Here is a 25,027-nt window from a genome sequence, read left to right as displayed (position 1 = left end):
GTGAGGCAGCAGCAGTCTGCTCTTTGGCTTGAAACCACTTAAGTTTTTTAAAAATTAGATTTTCGACCCCTTCTATCACTTTCCAAATCGATATGAAAGATTTTACATGAAGTATTTGATTCAAGCGGAGTTACTGAAGTAAGGATAGAGAACACTTAAAACTGATGGTTTGACAATGCTGGATGTACTAGATCTTTCTCACATCGGCTTTTTGGATCATGTATCGCCTGCTTTCACTGAAGTAAGCTTTGAGCTACAGTTACTCTAGACCAGGGGTGCCCAATCCCAGTCCTCAAGAGCTACTGTCCTGCAGCTTTTAGATGCATCCCTACTCCAACACAGCTGAATCAAATGGTTTGATTACCTCTTCTGTATGCCACCAAGTTTGGCAAAGGCCTGATAACAAGCCATTCATTTGATTCAGGTGTGTCTGACCAAGGATGCATCTAAAAGCTGTAGGACGGTAGCTCTCGAGGACTGGGATTGGGCACCCCTGCTCTAGACGGTGAGAATGACAATGACTAAAAAGAGACATGAAAGGTTTGTCAGATCCATGGTTGATGGAACAGCCAAAAACATCACAAGGATATTACTTGAAATATTACTATTACTTGATAACTAAAAAAAAAAAAAACAGCATCAAGAACTCCTACCAATGAGCTAGAACAGGCCAGCCTAAACGACAGCACAAAACTCTAGCCGTGGCACCACAAGGACCAGAGGCAGGAGTCAACCACAGCCAACAAGACTGAGATTCTCCAACTGTGACTCATACACTGAAAGGCACAATCAAGTGACTAAGATGGTGTACAGGAACACCTGTGGACTGGAAGTCCCAAGCCCTGATGGGAGACAGCACCAAAGGTGATTGAGAACAGCAGGGTTAGGGTCCTGTGACAATTTGAGTTCCAAGCAGCTTTTTGCCAACCAACTAGAGATGGTGGTGGCTGACAGGGAGGAGAAGATTGCTGAGATTGCCACATCTATCACAAACACAGACAGCAACATCAGGAAGAAAGAACATGGAAAAAAAGAGACAAGTACCAGGAGCTGAAGAGAGCTGGAGCAGATGAAGTGATCCCAGTGGGTAGGAAACTGGAGGAGCAGCTCAAGCAGATTCCAGCGAGGGGGACTGGTGTATGTTTGTTTATTTATTAGAACAGAACAGAGTTGCCACAGATGCCCCAAATTAACAATATTAATAATTACCAAAGTCACTAGTTATGTGCAAGCTCTGAATGACAAAATGTAGACCAAAAAAAGCACTTTATTATTTATTCTAGTTACTTTTTGATTTGGGTATAAAAACCTGAATTCTAGTATATATGAATCTCTCTTCTGACCATTTAACACTGTGCTCTGTGATGAAATTAACATTTCTGAGTTTTGTGTGGAGGATCATCAGTAGTGATCCAATCTGAGTCTGCAACTAAGATCAAACAGGTTTTTAAGTCCCCAAAGGCCGAGTGTCAGGTGTCGAGCAAGACCAGGAGCATCATTTTTCACTGATCTTTTATATGGGTGCAATAAGGAATTGACAGTTTTATCACTTTATATGTTAATGGGGTTACAGCTCTTAATGCTCATAAAAAAAACAAAGTAAATAAAGAATGAGTCCAACTTTTCCACAAAATACAGGAAGCTCTGCTGACCCGTACTGCACTTTTTTATTGACACAGGAAAACAGATGACCACAGTGAGCCAGACTTTACAGTGATTGTCTGCAGTAATAGCAAATTTGGAAAATTTGGAAGCAGGGTGAGTTTGACCTCTGACCTTTTCAGGCTGACTTTACACTGGCTTAACTGTTTAATACAAAAGCTGTAACAACCCTGCTGTTCATCAGTGGGCAGAAGAACAGAATCTCTTAAAAGTCATCTTTAAGATCCAAATGGCTTTGAGCATTTTTCCCAGAAGGCCTCAATGGTCAAGGATCCGCAGATTTCCTGAAACAATCTTGTTCTCCAGCATTGCTCCAGCAGGAATATCTATCCGGTCACCATGATTAGCTATGATGATGACAGTACCCTGATGAATGGAAAGATCAACGAGTGAAAAACTGACAGAAATGTCACGTGTTCTTGCAACCTCTGTTTGACATCAAAGGTTACTGTTAAAAATTATAGTTGAGTAGCCCTGACTGGTGACCAGTCCAGGGTGTATCCTGCCTCCCGCCCTGTGGCAGCTGGGATAAGCTCCATGAATATTGTTGAGTCTGGCTGTGATGGCTGCACTTACAGCCACACAGTGGTAATATCCACCATGTTAGTGTAGAGGCTTATAAGTAACATTGCATTCACATTTGTCTTTCTTTAAATATAGGAATTAATTTACAGGACAATGAATAACTGGTTTCGGTTTAGAGTTAATTCACATATCCACATAACACTGCATTCTAAAATAAGTGCGCACATTTTAGTTTACACTGTTATGTATGATTAATCTTTTGTTTTCTGAGTTACCTTAGTTGCAGCTGCTCCAGTCCCTTGATTGAGGAGCCAAGAGGTGGAAAAGGGGTGGAGCGAGCTTTGATGGAAGACTGCTAATTGGTTCATTCCATAACTTGGGACCATGGGGGGGGAATTGGAGTTCATTATGTTTGGTTTAGTTAGGTTTTGTGTGTTTTACCCCTTCTTGTGTTTTTTGTGGGCTGATCAGCCACTATTTAAGTTTCCCCTTTGTCTCGTTAAGTTAGGTCAGTTTGTTTGAGTTATCAGTAGTGTTGTCAATTTTGAGTAGAGTTCTGTTATTTTGACCTCTTTTATGGGCCCAAGATTTTGATTCTTTTTGCATGATTTAACCAATTATGTTTTTTGGGTTAAATAAAAAATCATTTTTTTGGACTTTAACCTGTGCCTAAGTTTCCTTCACTGCTCGGTCCATCACAAGTGGTGTCAGGAGTGGGATCAGCAGTTGAAGGCACAGGATTTTTTTCTCTTTTTTTTTTCCCCTCTTCACTTATCAAGCCATGCACAGAATGGGAAGGAGTGGCAGAGGAGCAAAAGGAGATTGTCAAAACCAGCCAGTTGGAGTGGTAGAGCAAGAAGAAGGAGGAGAGGAAAATGGAGCCTCTGGAGGGGTGGATAGCACTGAGACCCAAGGTAAGGAGCCGACAATGTCAGAACTGATTTCCATCCTTCGTTCTCATATGGGTCAGCAGGAGGCCGAGGAAGCAAGAAGAAGGGAGGAGTTTACCCGCCAGGAACAGCGCTTTAAAGCACTGCAACATCAGTTTCAGCTGTTGCAGGTAGAAGTGCAAGCTCGTACCTCCCCGGTCCCTGAGCCTCAAATGGAGGAACCTCAACAACCAGAGGTAGAGTCCTTTGAAGAGGAGGATCCTCCCTGTGCTGGCTCCAGTAATGAGCAAATACATCCTCAATCAGGTCAGTCTCGTTTTCATGAACCCAGGCTGGAAAAATTGACAGAAGAGGATGATATTGAACATTTTTTAACAACATTTGAACACATGGCTGTAGTTTGCCGGTGGCAAAAAATGGACTGGGTTTTTCATCTGATTCCTTTACTCACTGGCAAAGCAAGAGGTGCATATGTTCATATGGATATGGATGACTCTCTAGATTATGACAAAGTTAAAGCAGCTATCCTTCAAAAATATGACATTAATCCTGAGACATATAGACTGAGATTCCGTTCACTGGAGGTAAAACCTGATGAGAATCCAAAAGAACTATATGCAAGATTGAAAGAGTTATATGAGAAGTGGGTAAAGCCAAAAGGAAAAACGGTGCATGAGGTTGGTGAAATATTAATTTTAGAACAATACTTGAGAATGTTGTCTCCTGAGTTACAGATATGGATTAAAGAACGCAATCCAAACTCTGCTGCGGCGGCTGCAGAACTGGCTGATGTGTTTGTGGCGGCACGGAGAAAAGGACAGCCATGGAGCCACACAGCATGGAAAATGAGAGATGTTTCAAAATCTGTACCTCACTACCAGAAAGCAGGGGTGAGTAAACCTCCAAAAAGCCAGTCTGTCAATATGCCGTCAAGATCTCCACCCAAGACTGTGATTTGTTATTTGTGTGGAATGGAGGGCCACACAAAACCGATGTGCCCGAAGAATTCTACAAAAATAACTCAGATGTGTTTTGTGCCCCGACAAAGTGTGGAACCTAAAGTGGAGTTTGAGAATGGTTTCAAAATGACCTTAGCTGAGGTTGATGGGAAACCATTAAAGGCCCTTGTTGACTCAGGAAGTACTCAGACTCTTGTGCACCGAGACTTTGTTCCTGCAAATAAAGTTAATAATGTGGAGACAATCCCTGTTTGCTGCATTCATGGAGATGAGAGGTCATATCCAACAGCAGATCTGTACATCAAGGTACAAGGACAAACCTATATTCTAAATATTGGTGTTGCAGAGAATCTGCCGTTTCTAGTAGTGCTGGGTCGAGATCTGCCTGTGTTGTTTGACTTGCTGAATCCTAGTCATACATGCAATGTTGCAGTAACAAGAGCTCAAGCTAAGAAGAAAGAGGAATCCCTACACCCACTCCGTGCCTTGCCCTTCTATGATGTGGACATAGAGACTGCACCCGGGAAGTCTCGTAAGTCACGTAGACAGAGAAGGCAAGAGACGTTTCTACATAATGCTGTTCGAGCAGCTCATAGCACAGAGCCTGAGTTACCTTTGGGTTTTAAAATCCCTGCTAATATTATTGAAATGCAACATGACGATCCATCTCTAACATCTCTGTTCCAGAAAGCTGCAGAGAGGAACCAAGGAACTAAGCAAGATCTGAACAGCAAGGGGGAGTTTCTGCTGAAGGATGGCATTCTGTATCGTCAGCAGGGTTCAGCATTACAGTTGGTGGTTCCTAGAGCAGTTCAGAAGGTGGTGCTCTCCTTGGGACACTCCATTCCATGGGCTGGCCACTTGGGAAAGCACAAAACCATGGCCCGCATTAAAAACTATTTTCATTGGCCTGGAATGTGCTCAGATGTGACACTGTTCTGCAAAAGCTGCCCTCAGTGCCAGAAGTCTTCTCTTAAAATCCCCTCCAGAGCTCCTCTCCAGTCTCTACCAATTATCAGCACTCCATTTGAACGGCTAGGAATGGACATTGTTGGTCCTCTAGAAAGAAGCAAGGCAGGCAACCGTTACATGCTTGTTGTGACAGATTACGCTACAAAATATCCGGAGGTCTTTCCTTTGAGATCAATAAAAGCCAAAGCAGTCGCCCTCTGTCTCATACAGTTCTTCTCAAGGGTTGGTTTTCCTCGTGAGATTCTTACTGACCGTGGCACTAATTTTATGTCCACTTTGTTGAAGCAGGTGTACCAGCTCCTTGGGATTAAGAGCCTGAGGACAACGCCATACCATCCTCAGACAGATGGCCTAACAGAGCGCTTCAATCAGACCCTGAAACAAATGTTACGTAAATTTGTCAATGAAACTGGTACAGACTGGGATCGGTGGCTGCCCTACCTCCTCTTTGCATATAGAGAAGTACCCCAGGCCTCTACAGGTTTTTCACCTTTTGAATTATTGTATGGCCATGAGGTATGAGGCCCCTTGTCTCTTCTGAGGGAGACTTGGGAGGGTGACCAAGAAAGATCACAGGCTGTCAATGTTGTCTCTTATGTTGTCCAGATGCGGGAACGGTTGGAGAAGATGACGGAGCTGGCCCAAGCCCACAAAGCAGAAGCACAGCAGCACCAGAAGGCCTGGTACGACCAGTCAGCTCGGCAAAGATCCTTCAGTCCTGGTCAGAAGGTGCTGGTGCTTCTTCCAAGTGATGACAGTAAGCTGTTAGCAAAGTGGCAAGGGCCATATGAGATCCAAAAGAAACTTGGGCAAACAACCTATAAGGTTGCTATTCCAGATCAGCCCCGCTCCAGCAGAGTACTGCACATTAACCTGCTTAAGGAATGGGTGGAGAGACCAAAAGCAGATGTCTTTCTGATCCGGGAGGTTTCGGAGGAGGAGGAAGTGGATGATCAGTATCTGCCAAAACCCACTCCTCAGGACCTGGATCTCAACCATCTTCCTGAGGAAAGACAGGCTCAGGTGAGAAACCTGTGTAAATTAGATGTGTTCAGCGAAAATCCTGGTAGAACGGACATTGTGGAACATGACATTGTGTTGAAAGATGGCGCTTCTGTGAGGAGAATGAGTTAAAGGATACCTGAGCGTCTACTGATCCCGTTGAAAGAGGAGATCGACCTGATGTTGTCACTAGGAATCATTGAAGCCTCAAAGAGTGAGTGGTGCCACCCAGTGGTCCTGGTGCCAAAGAAGGATGGTAGTATCCGTTTCTGCATAGACTTCAGGTACCTGAATGCAATATCACAATTTGATTCATATCCAACTCCCCGCATTGATGACATGGTTGAGCGCCTTGGGAAGGCCAGATACCTGACAACAATAGACCTCTGCAAGGGTTATTGGCAGGTACCACTGACTGAGCGCTCAAAAGAGCTGACTGCTTTCCGGACCCCGTGGGGCTTGTTCCAGTTTAAAGTCATGCCCTTTGGACTGCATGGTGCCCCAGCAACATTCCAGAGACTGATGGACCAGGTACTGTCTGACATGTCTGATTTTGCTGCAGCCTACCTTGATGACATAGTGATTTTCAGTTCTACCTGGGAAGAACATCTACAACACCTGGAGAAGGTATTGGGGCGTCTTCAGTCTGCAGGGTTGACTGTTAATCCAGCTAAGTGTGCCATTGCGAAGGCTGAAACTGAGTACCTTGGGTTTGTGATTGGAAATGGGAGTAATAAAACCTCAAGTCAATAAGGTCACCGCCATAGAATCCTGTCCCTTGCCAGAGACCAGAAAACAGCTGAGATCGTTTTTAGGTATGGCAGGATTCTATCATCGGTTTATCCCTCATTTCTCCACCGGGGCAGCTCTTCTGACGGATCTGACTGGTGCCCGAAGTCCCAATAAGATCACCTGGACAGAGGAGGCTAAGATGGCTTTTCAGGACCTACGACAATCTGAGTAAGAGCCCAGTCTTGCACAGCCCTGATTTTGAGAGAAATTTCATTCTTCAGACTGATGCCTCACAGTTACAGGGACCGCCTAGAGAGCGTCATCCAGTGGCCTTCATCAGCCGCAAGCTGTTTCCGAGGGAAGTGCGATACTCGACCATCGAGAAGGAGGGACTTGCCATCAAATGGGCCCTGGACTCCTTTAGGTATTATCTTCTCGGACGGGAGTTCATATTGGAAACGGACCACAAGGCTCTTCAATGGATAGAGAGAATGAAGGACACAAATGGAAGGATCACGCGATGGTACCTTGCAATCCAGCCATTCCGCTTCATCAACCACATCCCCGGCAAAGATAACTGCACTGCAGACTGTCTCTCTCGCTGTCCCAGGGAGAGATCTGAAGAGGGGGAGTGTGTGATGGCTGTACTTACAGCCACACAGTGGTAATATCCACCATGTTAGTGTAGAGGCTTATAAGTAACATTGCATTCACATTTGTCTTTCTTTAAATATAGGAATTAATTTACAGGACAATAAATAACTGGTTTCGGTTTAGAGTTAATTCACATATCTACATAACACTGCATTCTAAAATAAGTGCGCACATTTTAGTTTACACTGTTATGTATGATTAATCTTTTGTTTTCTGAGTTACCTTAGTTGCAGCTGCTCCAGTCCCTTGATTGAGGAGCCAAGAGGTGGAAAAGGGGCGGAGCGAGCTTTGATGGAAGACTGCTAATTGGTTCATTCCATAACTTGGGACCATGGGGGGGGAATTGGAGTTCATTATGTTTGGTTTAGTTAGGTTTTGTGTGTTTTACCCCTTCTTGTGTTTTTTGTGGGCTGATCAGCCACTATTTAAGTTTCCCCTTTGTCTCGTTAAGTTAGGTCAGTTTGTTTGAGTTATCAGTAGTGTTGTCAATTTTGAGTAGAGTTCTGTTATTTTGACCTCTTTTATGGGCCCAAGATTTTGATTCTTTTTGCATGATTTAAGCAATTATGTTTCTTGGGTTAAATAAAAAATCATTTTTTTGGACTTTAACCTGTGCCTAAGTTTCCTTCACTGCTTGGTCCATCACACTGGCTAAAAATCTTTAAGTTGGTCTTTCTTTGAGCAAACATGTTAAAAGGTGAACTAAACATTCTTTGTATGCACTACCTATTTGCTCTAAATTTCAATCAATATGTTCACAATGGTTATTCAAGTTAAAAAGTGAGGGAGCTGCTCGTTATTATGTCTAACATGGAACATAAATGAAATGTTTAATCTGGTCTGCATAGTAATAATCCTCAAAATTGGGTGGGGCCGCCCCCATTTCCTTGGAGAGTTGCAGTGTTTTAAAATTTAACTCTGAGTTTCTTTCCCTGCAAAATAAATCTCAAAATGATCTCATTCAAATCATAAAATAGTTGCAATGGAATTTCTGTTGGGATTGGCTGGAATAAAAAGATCAAGGAAAGATTTTAATTTTATAAATTCATATCGAAGGACGTTTCTTTTGGCAAATACATTCCTAAATATCTCAAAAAGTTCAGTTAAGGTGGAATTCCTTTCTAATTTCTGGAACAGTACTGTAGGCCCGAATAAGGCTTGACGTTAATTCAATTCAGAGAGCTGAAATAATACTCTGTAGAAGTATTCGATTTAAGCCTATAGGTGGAGCTGTTCAACTGCACCTCAGTTATTGGAGCTGTTGCTTACTTTGAGAGAGACGTTCTTCCCGAAGGTGACGTCTCCAGACACAGTGAGATGATCAAGCTCCAACATGTCAGGGATGTTTTCAAATCTTGCCAGAAACTCCTGAACCTGTGGAGCAAAAAAAAAAAAAATCCCATCAAGCAACACTGATTTTATTATTTAGGGTCTCTAACATAACTTAAAACACCTTAAGATGACTGTTCAGATTTGGCACTATTTAAATAAAACTTCATTTAAACTGAAATGTTTGAAGAATTGCAACATGGTCCTACTTTCTCACTACGCTGAACAGCAAACAGGTCTGGCGTATCGTGATGTTGTAGCTGAAAACATTATCTTTCCATTTCCTGAGAATTGATTTTTTTTCCTTTAGTTAACTTGTAGTTAGATTTAATTAGAAATATAAAGCGATTAAACCTGTCAATTCCTTATTGCACCCAATGATAAAGTACAGAAGCTGAGAGAGGCTTGGATTGAGAGTACAGATGATGCTTTCTGGGTGGCAGCTGACCTTTGTGAAGGAGCTGCCCAGTTTGACATGAGGCGTGGTCAGAAACTCTCTCTTCTTGCTCATGGTGAGAGAGCCGGCGTCCAGGGTGTACAGATTGGACATCACCAGCAGCAGGTCAGATGATGTCTTTACGGGCAGGAAGCGGCTACGGGGCACGTTCACGCCCATGGCATTGTTAAAGCTTTTGATGGCAGCACCCACAGCTGTCTCTAGCTGGATGACATTCAGCCCACCATCCAGGGTCTACAGAGAGATGGAGGGCTTCACTCAATAGGAGGAAAAACCTGACAGTTTCAGCAGGCTCATAATCAAATTTGTTCATTCTACTCCTTATAGTTCACTCATCTTAGTGGGGTACTAATACACTTAGATAAGGAGTGGAATGAACAAATTTTTTGAACATAGGACTTTACACAAGTCCTGTGTTCAAAAATAGCTTTCAAAATAAACCAAATCTATTGACAAAATGTGCAGAAAAAACTGCTCATAGATTTCTGCTCATAGCAGTTTTTTCTGCTCACAACAAAACTGCTCATAACAGTTCATACCAATTTGTATCCTAAGACAACATATTAACAGTATTCGTCTCAGAAAAGATAAAGCCTCTTGAGAAAATGGAAGCAGGGCTAAAAAGAAAAAGTAAAAGACAAGCAGCACACACCCAAAACATTTTAACACTGCCCCTGAAACTTTTCAGACATTACTTGAAGTACCTTTAAAATATCGCTTTTATATCACAACATCAGAAAGCTCAAGACTCTGATTATAAGGTTTTTAAAGGTACATTCCTTAAGAATTTTGTTGTACTTTGATTCTTATATATCAGTTTTCAGATAAAAATTTGACATTACAAGTTACAAACTTTGCAGCCTCTAGGAGCAACTTTTATGTTCTACATTTAGTTCTGAGTTTTACATTCAACTCTTTTTCCTCCCAACACCAAGTGGTGCCTCTTTGTTGGATGGTTGTATTTAAGAAGGATCTGAGAATTGTTGCTTAGTCATAAGGCAGGTGTTTTTTTGTTTTTTTTTAAAGTTATCCATGAAAAGGGAATCACAGTGTCACTCATGTCAGGCACACTGGATTCCTTTGGCTGAGGTCAGTGGTAATGTTTTTGCAGTGGTAGCTCCCGTGCTTCTTGAAAGGCCTCATTTCTACAAATGAGTCTAACAGCAAAATGTTAAACAAAAAGATTTCCACAGAAGGATTACCTTTGGATTGACGATGATCTCCAGGTCCATGGAGTTCTTCTCTTGCAACCTCTTGATGGCGGGCAGAGAGATCCACAAATTGTTGGTGTTGAAGATCTTGAACTTGGTAACAGACTTAAATTCGTCAACGTGGGCCTTAGGGACCTGTGCGATCTCCAGCAGCCTCAGATGATCCTCATACTGGATCAGAGTACCACCCTGGACAGAAGGGAGACAGGCTGTACAAGCCGAGCCACACTTTCTTCAGCCTGGATCAGATCGCCATGAGGGAGATACTAAACATACCTTGACGTCAGCTCTGGTCTTGTCTGTGACCTCCATGATGAACTCGCAGCGTTTGTCGGCCGGCTGGCTCATCAGATGGTTGAGGATGAACAGGTCAACTGTGGCTCCCAGGTTGTCGATGTTGGAAACAAAGATGTACTCTTTCCCTTCAGCAATGAGTTTGTCCAGGAGCCCGGAGTTGTGGAAGCTGGCGTAGATGTCTCCGTGCCCTGGCGGGTACCAGGCCTCAGCATTTTCGCCACTGGTGCCCATGCTCTTAGCAATCGGCAGGAGGGACTCCTTGTTGATCCTCGGATACCTATTAAGAAAATAAAGAGTCCCTCATTTAGACTATAAAGAACTGAAGATCTCTCTATTCCAAGAGAAGTGAAGGAAAATCAGATGGTGGAGAAAAGAAATTTACCCTCAAAGCAACTTTGACAATTTTACTTTTTCATTTTGGAAAGCAGATGTAAACAATGGCCCTCGTCTAATAACAGTTTTTACACACAAATCTGTGTGCACAAACGTTTAATGCTCAAATCACTGACTTCTAAACTATATTTTTCTATATTTTGTGTACTTTTGTACTGTTTACTACCAAATCAGAGAAGACAGCATAGCTCTATATATGTTCAGAATCTGGAAATGTTTTTTCACATCATCATAAAAATTTGTAGTGCATACTGATGCATACATGCCTGTTCTTCTTTATAGCTGATGTAGTGTGCTTCAAATCAAGAGACATTTCAAGTCTTCTAAAAACTTGCTTTTCTTATTTTTTCTTATAGTCTTTGTCCTAAAGCCTAATCTGACTGTTTCGCTCTGGAGTCAAATCACTGGATTGTACTTTGTGATGAGTCCTCTGTGTTTGCTCTTGTGAAGTCTTCTTTTCAATGCAGACCTGAATAACAACATCAGGTCTGATGGACAGTGATCTTGTCTTTACTTGGCTGGATGTTCTGAATGGATCCAGCAATCATCCAGCATTGTTGTCTTCCTTCCAGGTTTTGTTTTTTTAAGAATGTACCAAAGATTATTAGTCCACTACTAATGTTCCAGGTTTCCTTTTAATGGATTTATTATAGTTTTACTGCTTACCACTTTAACAGTGACATATTTAACTTCCATCTGTCTCTGTTTCCATCCAAGAAAAAAATAATGAACCATTTCTTTAATCACCTCTGGCTTTTTATACATATTTTATACATAACAGATTTTGTTCACAGACTCTCCATGTGTGTCTGTGTGCGCGCGCGCACTGTACCTGCTCTGATTGAAAGTGTGGATTTTGACTTGGTGGTGTTTGTATTTCTGCAGGATCTTCTTTGTATCCTCGTCGGTGTTGAAGGAGTTCATGAGTACAAGCGGCACATCAGCATTAAAGGTTTTGTTTAGATGCTGAAAACACAAATTTATATAGCACCGTGTTAGAACAACAATTGCCTCAAGGTAGTTCAACAGAGGCAAAAACAGGACCCTGGACTCATCCTGATTGTCAGAGGTTAAGATGTGCAGTGTTTTTCTGCATTCTTACCTCAATTTGTTTCACCGTCAAGTCCAAGAAGGTGTTCTCATTGCGGACACTGATCAGACTCTTTGGGCCCTTGCAGCCCATGCTGGTTCCTAGACCGCCATTTAGTTTAACCACAGCAAGTTTGTTGAGACTGACAGCGATGTTGTCAGGTAGTCCCCTCGCCTTGATCCTGTCATAGGGCTGGATCTGAGCAAAAACCCACAAATGAGTAAGATGAGAGTTAAAAGTCCAGGAAGAGTAGAGCTTTTTTTTATACTGCAAAACAAAACAGTGAAGAGGCTCAAGTTAAGGTCAAGGTGAGATTGAACAAACAGTTCAGTTTGTTTTACATGTATGTCATCAGGATGTTATGCAACAATACAACCAGGCTTTAGTCTGATAAGGACAGACAACCAGACTCAACATAGCTAACAGCACTGCAAGTTACACAGTGAAACCCATCAGTGCTATATATATTTTTCATTTCAAAGCTGCTATGTCACCACCAGAAATGGGCAGTAACGCATTAAAAGTAGTGTGTTACTGTAATCTGATTACTTTTCTCAAGTAACGACTAAAGTAAGGGATTACTATTGCAAACAGTAATCAGATTACTGTACTTTCCTGTAAGCACGCTGCGTTACTGCGTTACTAAACCATGATTTTGTTTGTGAGAGTGTCTTATGACAATGACGTACGAGCGAGCGACGTCCGTGGCAGCAACAGACGTGTGCAGATCAACAATGGATAATATGAGTAATATATTATGAGATATATATTATAATATGAGAGAGTATGATCATGCAGCATTTAAAGCTTGGAAGTACTGACATTACTTTGAGTTTGATTCCGTAAAAAGTAACAAAAACATTAGCGTCCGCTGTACACTCTGTGTGGGAAGAAAACTTCTTTCTACAAAAATTCAACTTCAAATCTGAGCAAGCACCGTGCAGCACGCTGCCACAGGAATGTGAAATTTACAGAGAAACCCCAGGATCCCCCCGCTGACATGGCTGCTGCAACACCGGGCAAACCTCCACCTGCCCTACTCCTGCTAAACAGGTGAAAATAGATTTAAGAGTGACAGGACTTAGTGCCACTGAGTCTTTGATTTCATTTATTTATTTTGCTGTGTTTTACTTGCATATATTTGAAAGAGTGAGTGTAAACACAAAACATTATTTTATTTTATATGCTGGAATATGCAGAAAATAGTTCTCCAAAAGTTGAATCTGTTCATCTGGACGTAGCGTTTTGTGGGAGAAACGTTTCGTCACTCATCCAAGTGACTTCTTCAGTCTCAGCTGACTGCAGGTTTCCCCAGTCTTATAAACAGTACATTTGCATAATGACTGAAACCAGCCCACTGAAGGAACAATGGGCTGGGAGGTCAGTTCCTTAATCTTAATTATGTAAATTTTCATGACCACTGACCAAAACCCACTGATCAATGGCCATGACTACCATTCACAGAGAGGTGGGGAATGGCTGCAATCACAGCATTGTAAGATGGCGAAAGATGTACCCTTAGGCCCCCTCCTCGATTCAGAGATGGCCTTTCCCTTTGTGAATGGTACTCATGGCCATTGATCAGTGGTCTTTGATCAGTGGGTTTTGGTCAGTGATTGTTGATCAGTGGTCATGAAAATTTGCATAATTATGATTAAGGAACTGACCTCCCAGCCCATTGTTCCTTCAGTGGGCTGGTTTCAGTCATTATGCAAATGTACTGTTTATAAGATTGGGGAAACCTGCAGTCAGCTGAGACTGAAGAAGTCACTTGGATGAGTGACGAAACGTTTCTCCCACAAAACGCTACGTCCAGATGAACAGATTCAACTTTTGGAGATTTACTTTCCTGGATGATTGAGAATGCATCAAGATGCAGAAAATAGGTTTAAATGTTAAACAAATTTCTTCAAGTCAAACACTGTTGCATATAATTTAATTTTTGCTTGATGCAATGTGCATAGAGTTGAAAGATTAAACCTAAAAAAATGTTTTAAAAAGAGACTTTTTCATTTGATTCAATTTTATATGCTGGATTATGCAGAAATAATAGAATTGGGCTGAAAGGTCTGTTGCTTTATTACGTATTCAGGTTGTGTATCATGTTTTTAAAAAGTAACTTCTGAAAATAAGTGATCAGTAAAGTAACAGGATTCCTTTCTTGGAGAAGTAATCTGTAACTAATTACTATTTGAAGTAACTTGACCAACACTGCTGACTACTGCAGACTGGGAGATATTTTGACCTAGTTGTCCAGCTATCACAATTTGCCCCCCTTTTAACTCGCTCAAATCCTCACGCTTGCCCATTTTTCAGGCTTCTACCAGATTAACTTTAAGGTAGACTTGTAGTCAAGACCGCCTAAACCAAGACCAAGACAATACCAAGACCAGAGGGTATCGAGACCAAGACAAGACCAAGACCAAAACCAAGACAGACTGAGTCAAGACCAAGACAAAGTTGAGACGAGACCAAGACAGAGACTGAGACAAAAAAGTCTTTAAACTGCAGCCAGATGGTGCTTCGTTTACGGGTGTCAGGCATATTTATGTGTTTTTGCGATGCACTCGCACAGCCCTCCTCACTGCTGTCTACTGTCTCACTCACTTACTGAGAGGACAGACGCACGCTCCACTTGACTGTCGCGTCTCTCACCCTCTCTGTTTTTCACATAATGATATTATCCTATATCCTCACATGTGATTGGTCACAATATGGAGGGACTGGAGCATAGCTGAGCCACTGTCTGAGAGCTGACCAGCGAAAGGAAATTAAGTGAGGAGCCGCTTCTCGCTCAATGGGAGTTGACTCTTCTGATTCACCACAAAGCACTCTCTAAGCACGGCTCTTAGAGCTGATGCTTTTGCGCATGACACATTATCGAACGTTACGTTGTGTGTCATTAATACTGTTGACTCCAAATCTCCCAACCACTATGTCGATCAGAGACAGCAAGACCGAGACAGCGAGACCAAGACAAGACCGAGGGATCCGATACCAAGACAAGACCAAGACCACGTAAAAGTGGTCTTGAGACCAAGACCGGTCTTGAGACATCCAACTCTACTTTAAGGACAAAATTTTCACTTGTTCCCAAACATACCACATCCGTATTAGGAATATTTGCTTGCAGATATTACACAGAACCAAGAGTAATAAAAGACTGAAACTGTGATCAGAGCAATGTGAAGCTTGAGCTTTTAGCTCACAGGTATTACCTCACTATTTGAAACACTGACCATGTTTGTAACAGCATATATATCCATTACAGATAATAAGGAAAAACATAACACTTCCACATTCAATGTTAATGTATATTTTTATAGAGAGATGTTTCTGTGGTACAAATGTCTACAGTAAGACCATTACCTTGAACCGTTTTTATATTCAGACAAATATGCACACAAATATGCATACCCAGCTACAAATATATGTGTAGCTGGGTATTAGTAAGTCTAAATGGGAACATGGACAAATAAACTAAATGTGCATATATGTATATCCATATAATTTCTAGTAAGAATGAAATAAAAATGTGTAGGAAAACCAATTTGGGTTCTTTTAATTAATCTCTTCTCCTGTGAATCAATGATTAATTTGGAATGAGTGGTGTTTTTTTAAGCTTCCAAATGGTGCATGCCAGATAAAGCCTGCTAGATCTATACTGAGTGAAACTGTAGTCTACAGTTATGGTCAGGGGGAGTATTCTATTTTAAGGTTTTACTTGGATGTTTGTAGTTCCATTATTAAACAGTAACTTTTTCCAAAACAGATAACCTCCAGTAACTGGAATGGGTAGAGTTACTTTTGGAAGTGCAACCTTCTGACTTTTCCAACCTCATGACACAGAGTGACACACAGAAAGGACACATGTATTTATGGTCACACTACACACCATATCAAAGCTGTATTTCTGCCTGTGCTTTTATAAACAACTATTCAACAACAGAGCAACTGTTAAATATAAAGCAAGTCACACTGTAACAAACACTGGAACATCTTGTAGTGCTTTTCTCTTCATGCTTTGTGACGTTTGCTCTGTGACCTCAGTAAAGTCTTTCCTCACACGTTTGTGGATGTATTGGAGAGCAACTTGGGTTTAGTGTCTTGCTCAAGGATATTTGGCATGCAGACTGCAGCAGCCGGGAACTGACCTACAAACCGTCTGATTAATAGAGAACCTGCTCTGCCTGTTGAGCTACACGAGGCCAAAACTTGAGAAAACAAGTGGACAGCTCCACAGCCACCAGTGCAGTTTAGTTTCTTATGGGAAAAATGAATAATATCCACAATTCCTGTAATATTCCTTTGAGATATCCACAGCTCATCATGACTGTAAATATATTAGTGTTTGTTTCAACTCTGGAAAATATTCAGTTGAAGACATTCAGAGGCTCTCTTTGTGAAATAAGCTGACACATGAAAATTTGAGGATCGTTTCATGGACAATGTCAAAAACTGTGTAAATGAAGGATTTAAAACCTCTATCACATTGTCTTGATGCATGCTCAATCACCCAGGTAAGGAAATCCCAGAAAGTCGATGCTGTATATATAAAGGCCAATACAGTGTCTCATTTTCTCTGAACTGCCCTCACGACGACAGCGGTGTTTTGAGGGACAGGGTGATTAAGGTTAGAAGGGGAGTGCGAGTGGAAGATGTGTGGGTGCTCAGCAGTGTTCAGACAAACACCAGTGTTTCCCAACTCTCACTGTCCTAAAACGACACTCTGAAATGCTCCAGTAGTCAGGCTATTCTTAGTCCTAACCTTCACTTGGCTGATATTTTTGGGAACACCATAGGCAGGAACTGAACATGTGTCTGAAATGTCACCATGCTGACAAATAGTTGGCTTTGCCCTGAGTGTTCGCTATCCTCAGATCTGGTTGCAGTAGCTTGTTTTTGAAGTATGACACCCGTTCCCACAGTGGTGTAGGAGAGTCAGGAGAGTGCATGTTAACCTTAGCATAAAGACTGGACTTAGGTAAGTAAGTAAGTGCTAGCCTCACTCAGTTACAAGTTATTAAGTAAACATTGTACTCTAATAATATGATTACTCATCTTTAAAATGTTCATTTTTGAATTCGCCTTTTAAAACGCTGCCTGTTTATTTCTTTAAACTTTGAATGTAATTTATCTGAAGGATAAATTAACACATGAAAGAAATTGGTGTTTGGAATAAAGCACAGTGTAGATGGTGTTTGCAGCCATGGAGCCCATCACCACGCTGGCTGCAAACTCAGGTACTTAAGGTCTACAGGAGCAGATGGGACAGGACATCTCTACATGAATTGAATTGAATTAATGATTAAGCTGAACTATGCAGTAAGTGAGTTTGCTTTTTAGGGGCAGATTAAAAGTGCATTGCTTAATTTAATTAAACACTGAACAAATAAAATTAGAAGTCTTAAAAAATGTTGAATTCTTAATTTAAAAGCTAAGTTCAGCTTCAGAGTGTCTTTTCAAAGACTGTTCAAAGTTGCAGTTGATTTAAGAATGGATGCTGCTCCTGCACATACTGTATAACATGTATACAGCTATAAGACATAAACTGAAGCAGTTAGAAAATATTTTGAAAAATACATTTGCCCATCTGTAGATTATGTAATTATTCCCTTACAGTTTAAGCTGTGCAGCTGTGGATTGTTAGCAGGTCCCAACTGTCAGGTTTTTCTTACATACAGTGGCTTGCAAAAGTATTCAGCCCCCTTGAACTTTCCCACATTTTGTCACATTACAGCCACAAACATGAATCAATTTTATTGGAATTCCACGTGAAAGACCAATACAAAGTGGTGTACACGTGAGAAGTGGAACGAAAATCATACATGATTCCAAACATTTTTTACAAATAAATAACTGCAAAGTGGGGTGTGAGTAATTATTCAGCCCCCTTTGGTCTGAGTGCAGTCAGTTGCCCATAGACACTGCCTGATGAGTGCTAATGACTAAATAGAGTGCACCTGTGTGTAATCTAATGTCATTACAAATACAGCTACTCTGTGACGGCCTCAGAGGTTGTCTAAGAGAATATTGGGAGCAACAACACCATGAAATCCAAAGAACACACCAGACAGGTCAGGGATAAAGTTATTGAGAAATTTAAAGCAGGCTTAGGCTACAAAAAGATTTCCCAAGCCTTGAACATCCCACAGAGCACTGTTCAAGCGATCATTCAGAAATGGAAGGAGTATGGCACAACTGTAAACCTCCCAAGACAAGGCCGTCCACCTAAACTCACAGGCCGAACAAGGAGAGCGCTGATCAGAAATGCAGCCAAGAGGCCAATGATGACTCTGGACGAGCTGCAGAGATCTACAGCTCAGGTGGGGGAACCTGTCCATAGGACAACTATTAGTCATGCACTGCACAAAGTTGGCCTTTATGGAAGAGTGGCAAGAAGAAAGCCATTGTTGAAAGTCCCGTTTGCAGTTTGCCACAAGCCATGTGGGGGACACAGGTGGAAGAAGGTGCTTTGGTCAGATGAGACCAAAATGCAAAACGCTATGTGTGGCGGAAAACTAACACTGCACATCACTCTGAACACACCATCCCCACTGTCAAATATGGTGGTGGCAGCATCATGCTCTGGGGGTGCTTCTCTTCAGCAGGGACAGGGAAGCTGGTCAGAGTTGATGGGAAGATGGATGGAGCCAAATACAGGGCAATCTTGGAAGCAAACCTCTTGGAGTCTGCAAAAGACTTGAGACTGGGGCGGAGGTTCACCTTCCAGCAGGACAACGACCCTAAACATAAAGCCAGGGCAACAATGGAATGGTTTAAAACAAAACATATCCATGTGTTAGAATGGCCCAGTCAAAGTCCAGATCTAAATCCAATCGAGAATCTGTGGCAAGATCTGAAAACTGCTGTTCACAAACGCTGTCCATCTAATCTGACTGAGCTGGAGCTGTTTTGCACAGAAGAATGGGCAAGGATTTCAGTCTGTAGATGTGCAAAGCTGGTAGAGACATACCCTAAAAGACTGGCAGCTGTAATTGCAGCAAAAGGTGGTTCTACAAAGTATTGACTCAGGGGGATGAATAATTACGCACACCCCACTTTTCAGTTATTTATTTGTAAAAAATGTTTGGAATCATGTATGATTTTCGTTCCACTTCTCTTGTGTACACCACTTTGTATTGCTCTTTCACAAACATGAATAAATTTTCCAATAAAATTGATTCATGTTTGTGGCTGTAATGTGACAAAATGTGGAAAAGTTCAAGGGGGCTGAATACTTTTGCAAGCCACTGTATTTCTGTTGCTCTCAGATGGATTATATTCTAGCTTACTTTTATTTAGTATATTTTAGTATATTCCACAAAATTTAATATATATGGTTGTAAAAATGGTAAATGGCCTGTATTTGTATAGCGCTTTACTAGTCCCTAAGGACCCCAAAGCGCTTTACACATTCAGTCATCCACCCATTCACACACTGGTGATGGCAAGCTACATTGTAGCCACAGCCACCCTGGGGTGCACTGACAGAGGCGAGGCTGCCGGACCCTGGCGCCACCGGGCCCTCTGACCACCACCAGTAGGCAGCGGGTGAAGTGTCTTGCCCAAGGACACAACGACCGAGACTGTTGGAGCCAGGGCTCGAACCGGCAACCTTCTGATTACAAGACAAACTGCCAACTCTTGAGCTACGATCGCCCCTTGTCACTGAGGTGCCCCTCTTATCAAACTGTACATCCTTATTTTCTCTGTAGAGGATGCACAGACAGTGAGGGTGTGCAACTATCAATCTGTGTACTTGCGCTTTAGACGGAAGATTTAAAGCACATACGACAATATGACAATCTGAACATGAGCACAGAGCACTGGAACGTGAAAACTCAACCTGTGTTAACCAGAAACACATTATCTTGTGCTCACCAACTCCTCCGGTGGCCGGTTGATCTTGGCCCAGTCCACTGAAGGCCCTTTGACTTGCAGGAATCTGTGGAAGAGCTTCTTGAAACCATCAAAATCTTTTCTGGAGATCTGAAACAGAAGAAGTCAAATATCAAAACTCACTGATTAGGAATCTATGTTTAACATCTATATTTTGCATATATCTAGAGTTATTTTTCACTGGCTTTCAAACTACCTTGCCTACATTAAATAAATCAATACAAAATAAGCTTTATTAGAAACAGTCAGTCGGAGGCCAGAAAGGTTGGATATACATCAATAAAAGCTTCAAACTAAAAATACAAAGGTGATTTTATTTACAAACATTTTGGTTTTGTCAGCTAATCATATTAAAGCTGTAATCTGCAGGTTGGTTTACATGTCTACCCTGGTTTCTTAAAGTGCACCCCTAATAATATTTTATGTAGCATAACAAGGACAAAGTGGACTGCATACTGTGGTATAGTAGTGTAGAACAAGAGCAAGGGACGTCTTTAGAATTTCAACTTCTTATGTGATCATAGCAGATGAAAGCTTCATAACTTGGATGAACACAGCTGGTTTCAAGAAATCAAATGGCTATTTCACTTTAAACCAGCACAAAAACATAATCAACATAGACCATGAACAACCACCTCATTAAAAGACAAACTGAAAACATTTCAACTAGGGGAAGTGGCCCTGAACTTTGAGACCTCACATACAAACACAAAGTTCATGTGTGAAAATAGGTTAGAAGTATCTAAAGTGTGCTTTTTCACTTAATCATATATGCTTGCTTCATAAATTAGCACCTAGTCATCAAAACAGGTTTATAAGCTATCAATTAATGTTATATCATGTTAAGAGAAAAAGAGCAACATTGCCTTCATTCATCCTTCAGAATGACAGCTACACCATATTAAAATCTTCATAATGTCTGAGGCTGATTACTAAAGCAGGTATGTTTCATTTACCTCTGGGTTGTTCACCTCAGGTTCCCCCATCAGGCCAAATTTCTCCCAACAAAATCTACGTGCTCAGATGAACGTAGTGGACTCTCTGTACACAATAATGTACAAATATTTGTTCTACATATATAACAGATCAATGAGTCCATGGCATCTGTCACCCCATGTGTCCCCCCAAAACTACAGGAATGTAAAAGAAAATTACAAATTTAACAAAAGTAGCGAATCAGATGCTGTCTTATGCTACAGTACGAACACCGCATCCTTCAAAGACCATATCGCTTCAGAGCTAAATCTGAAAAAAAATGACACTTACTAGTAAAAACCAAACGGTTAATGGCAAAAAAGCTGATGACGCTTTGTGTCATTACAACTTACGCTCCAACTCGGTGACAACCCTGTGATATAACCATAATTTTCATTTAACAAAACGATAAGAAAGCAGATGATAAAAGCTCGAAGGATGTGAAGAACAAACATAAAAAAAACTTACATATGGCCAGTTGCCAGTCTGTGTACAGTAAAAGTAATGGGTATGTGTTACCTTATTTGACATATGCATGTTTCCTCTCACATATTAACTGCAATTAGGTAAATGAAACCTCAATTAACAAAACTGTAGGGGGAAAAAATAGCATTAAATTACGAAAAAGCTTTTCCGGGGATGCACAAGATAATCCTATGCAGAAAAATCCCACGTTTACTCCTGTCCTGTGATGCTTGAGAGGATTTTCCAGAGTTTCAGAGCATTTGTGGGGATGTTTGGAGGGTGCAGCAGAGCCAAAGCCGTTCCCACCTCTGCTTCAGCTTTGTTGGTTGTGGTGAGCAGAGCCTCCAGCTCACGGTGCATCGAATCCTCATGTTGCTGACGGAGCTTCTCCTCAAACTCTGTCATTGCTCTCCGAGTCAGATCTGTAAGCACACACATGGATCGTCTTCATTTAATTTAACTGTAGATGTGTTGCTCAAAGATTAAATACACAGGCTGTTACTGGTTTCCAAATATATTTTAGAAAAACAGCCACAGTTAAAGGAACAATTTTAATCTGTGAATTGGAATTTATTCTTTACAGCGTTCTTAGGTGCCAGCTGCAACTTGTCAGAATTTTAATATTCCTTTTGCTAATTTCTCTGTTCTTTTATTTCTCTTTCAGCTACATAAATTTAAAAAGTGCTTTAAAAATATAAAACTTTAAAGTTCAGGTTTGACAGGAATTGTAATTCTGGAATTAAGCGCTTGTACTTTATCCTTAATACATCAAATATTAGGTCACACATTAAGCTTGGGAACAAATAATTAACTACCTAAGAAAAAAAAAGTTAGTGCACTGCAAACCAATCAGCAGAAACTCAATTTTAAAACAGTACGAGGTCCTTTTATATCAGTGTTTGTGTCAATACTAAAGTCTGACTTTCAGGATGTCTGAGGACGTGGTGGAGTCTTCAAGTCGTGTGTCAGGAGGCTTTTTTACCCCCCTGGTAATCTTGGTGGCTAGGAGTTTAAGCAAAAACCTGAAAATCTATTGACACCAACAACACTAATGTCTGAGAGAACAGACTTGCACTCAGAAAGTCCATCCTGTCAACCAAGATGCAAACTTACCAGCTACAGTCAGAGACATTTTAACAGTGGTGGCAAGATCAGCAGAAACGAAGCAGCTGGCAGCTTTTGGTGGCAGGTATGTCAGCTCACAGTGAAAAATGGTCCCAAAGAAAAACAAGGTGAGCAGCTGTCAGAGAACAACACACATATTCCTCATCCTCAGCTCAGAGGAAGCTCACAGAGCCACTGCTGTGACCCCAAGCTTAATTCAAGGCCTGCCCCCAACCCGACACACCAATCACAAGCTGCCAGGGGGTTTGTCACAAGGTGCTGTCTACCGTTGAACATTCAGTTAATCAGTTCTTTAAGAAACAGAATACAGATTTTATTGGATCAGCCTTATTAAATGTGAGAATGCTTTGCCTTTTTATGTCTTGCATTACAGAAAAAAATCAGATTTCTAGATTTCGGGACTGTCATTAGAAGTAAATAAAATATATGATGACAGAAACTTGACCTATTAAGGTTTTTTAAAAAAAAAATGCAACTTTATATTAAAAAATAAAAACTATCCAAAATATCCATTAAAGTAGCAAAGTCCTTAAAACCTTGAGGTAGATCTGGCTGACAAACCAGAGGCAGGATTGCTCATACTGTAACAACTTCCTCAGTCACAGAGTAGGTCCACCCTAAAATATATTGTTTATTCGTCTATTTTACTCTACAGTATTCTGCAAATGTTTTAAGTCGCCACTCATTTCTTCATATCTACCTCCTGAGGATTCCCACCCCATCATTCTACTTTGATGAGTCTCTCAAGCTTCTGCAGATTTGATGATCTTCAGTTCACAGCCTTTCAGTGGGATGTCCAGGTTGGTCAATAATATTTACTTTGGACTTTTCCATGTAGATCTTCACCAGAGATGATGTATGTTATGGGTTGTTGTTTTGAAAGACACAGCGGTAACCTAGATCTAATTTTGCTGCTGAACGCTTGAGGTTTCTTTCAAATTTCTTCACATCCTTTCTTTATGATTCCTTTCACAATACTCCCAACATAGTGTTTCACTGAGAGGATGGTGTTCTTTGGGCTGTATGCCTGTCCTTTCTTTTTCTAAACATAAGAAGTGTCTCTATGGCCAAAGAGCTTCAGTTTAATGTCATCTGACCAAAGGATGGGCTTCCAGTATGCATAATCTTTCTCCAGGTTGTCCTGAGCTTGAACATATTGCTTGTGCAGAAGTGGAGTTTTTCTTGGTGTGTAAACTTGCAAAGTTGTGCAAGGTACTGGTGTTGGCTTTCTTTAAGACTACAATTTCTGACTGGGAAGTCAGTCATTACTGTCTTCGTAGTGGTTCTGGAGTCTTGAGTCACTTCTCTCACTAGTTTTCTTTTCAGCATGTTTGAAATCATCCACTTTTCATCTCTGCCAGGCTTTTTCTATACTGTGTACAGAAAAACGTCTAAAATGGGTTTTTTTGGCATGTTTTCTCAAGTGACAAACCCTTGCTGAAGCTTTTATACCGTGTGTTAATTGGAAGTTATCCTTCACCTTGAACTCAATTTTACATGCTTTGAGCATTACAGAGATAAAGTATTTCATTGCACAGCTGTACTTCATGCTAGTTCAGTTTTTCAGGGGGCTAATATTGTTGACCATTCTTTTTTTTTTCTTAAGTTATTCTACTTTATTGTGTGCAAACAAATAATTTATGCTTTCCAAAGAAAACTGGTATGTGTAGAAATGCTATGTTGAAAATAAAATAATATTTAAAAAAAATCTATTCACTTTTTTAAAAAAATGTCTTCCATTCAGATAATCCATTTAGTTGGTTTTCCAAGTTATCAGTGGTTTGTGCTGAAATCACCTGCATTTAAAGTAAGTTCTTAGAGAAGCTTTAATGGTGACCTGATCTTTACACTGCTGTTTAAAGGTCAAATGTTGAGATTCCACCCCAGCTGGCACAATGTAAAGGCACGTATCATTGCACCACAAAGAAAAAACTACAACGTTTGCTTAAAATTCATTAAAGCTATCAGCTCGAGATTGTTGTGTGGCTATTTGGCTGTGGGGTGTGTGAAGACAGTGGTGAAACGTTTCTGTTTATCGCGCACACAGGGCAGAAGCAGTTTCGTGCCAGCAGTTTCATGTTTGAGTGCTTTTCAGTTTTCATTTACGCTTCTCCAAACACTTGTTTTGACCAACGTTTCGTGCAAAGCAGCCACAGCTCTTACTGAGCTCTTACTCACCTGAACACAGTGTCAAAGTAACGGAAGAGCCTCAAAGCACACCCGAGAACAACACGGACAACTTCAGACGGGGATCGAGTAGGGCTCAGACCGGGGAGTTAATTTTAATTTAAAAACAAATAACGTTAAAAGGTGTCAACACGATGAAATGTCATCATCCTGCCTTTAGCTTGTAGCTGACAGCAGCCACAACCAACTCCGTGCAGCGC

The 25,027-nt window shown here is 41.1% G+C and overlaps 1 protein-coding gene and 1 long non-coding RNA gene across 4 annotated transcripts; both read right to left on the bottom strand.

Moving 5' to 3' along the window:
- Window positions 1-1,648: 1,648 nt before the first annotated feature.
- Window positions 1,649-25,027, bottom strand: LOC100710204 (UTP--glucose-1-phosphate uridylyltransferase). Of its 3 annotated transcripts, none has more exons than XM_005469764.4 (10): window positions 24,819-25,027; window positions 21,822-21,937; window positions 20,058-20,165; window positions 12,186-12,371; window positions 11,916-12,049; window positions 10,670-10,967; window positions 10,385-10,582; window positions 9,174-9,416; window positions 8,666-8,770; window positions 1,649-2,028 (listed from the first exon to the last, which is right to left on the bottom strand). In XM_005469764.4, the coding sequence occupies exons 2-10, from the start codon at window positions 21,918-21,920 to the stop codon at window positions 1,921-1,923; spliced, it is 1,479 nt and encodes a 492-aa protein (XP_005469821.1). In that variant the 5' UTR covers window positions 21,921-21,937; window positions 24,819-25,027; the 3' UTR covers window positions 1,649-1,920. The 3 variants fall into 3 exon arrangements, with proteins under 3 accessions (XP_005469821.1, XP_003459904.1, XP_025763404.1); XM_003459856.4 differs by lacking the exon at window positions 24,819-25,027 and adding an exon at window positions 22,629-22,815; XM_025907619.1 differs by lacking the exons at window positions 1,649-2,028; window positions 24,819-25,027 and adding exons at window positions 3,353-3,409; window positions 22,629-22,815.
- Window positions 3,438-7,400, bottom strand: LOC112847022 (uncharacterized). The gene is made up of 2 exons (XR_003220298.1): window positions 6,150-7,400; window positions 3,438-6,011 (listed from the first exon to the last, which is right to left on the bottom strand). It is a non-coding gene; the product is annotated as an uncharacterized LOC112847022 (long non-coding RNA).

The sequence above is a fragment of the Oreochromis niloticus genome, linkage group LG6 (assembly GCF_001858045.2).
Source record: "Oreochromis niloticus isolate F11D_XX linkage group LG6, O_niloticus_UMD_NMBU, whole genome shotgun sequence".
Classification (NCBI taxonomy): Eukaryota; Metazoa; Chordata; class Actinopteri; order Cichliformes; family Cichlidae; genus Oreochromis; species Oreochromis niloticus.
The sequence above is the reverse complement of the archived record's forward strand: the minus strand, read 5'-3'. Positions and strand labels throughout refer to the sequence as shown.

Bases quoted from the DNA above. Each gene is read 5' to 3' on its own strand.
- LOC100710204 (XM_003459856.4), bottom strand. The intron at 20,166-21,821 runs GTGGGAACGGCT...CTTCTGTTTCAG, and splicing joins CCAACAAAGCTGAAGCAGAG to ATCTCCAGAAAAGATTTTGA. The intron at 12,050-12,185 runs GTAAGAATGCAG...TTGTGTTTTCAG, and splicing joins TGACGGTGAAACAAATTGAG to CATCTAAACAAAACCTTTAA.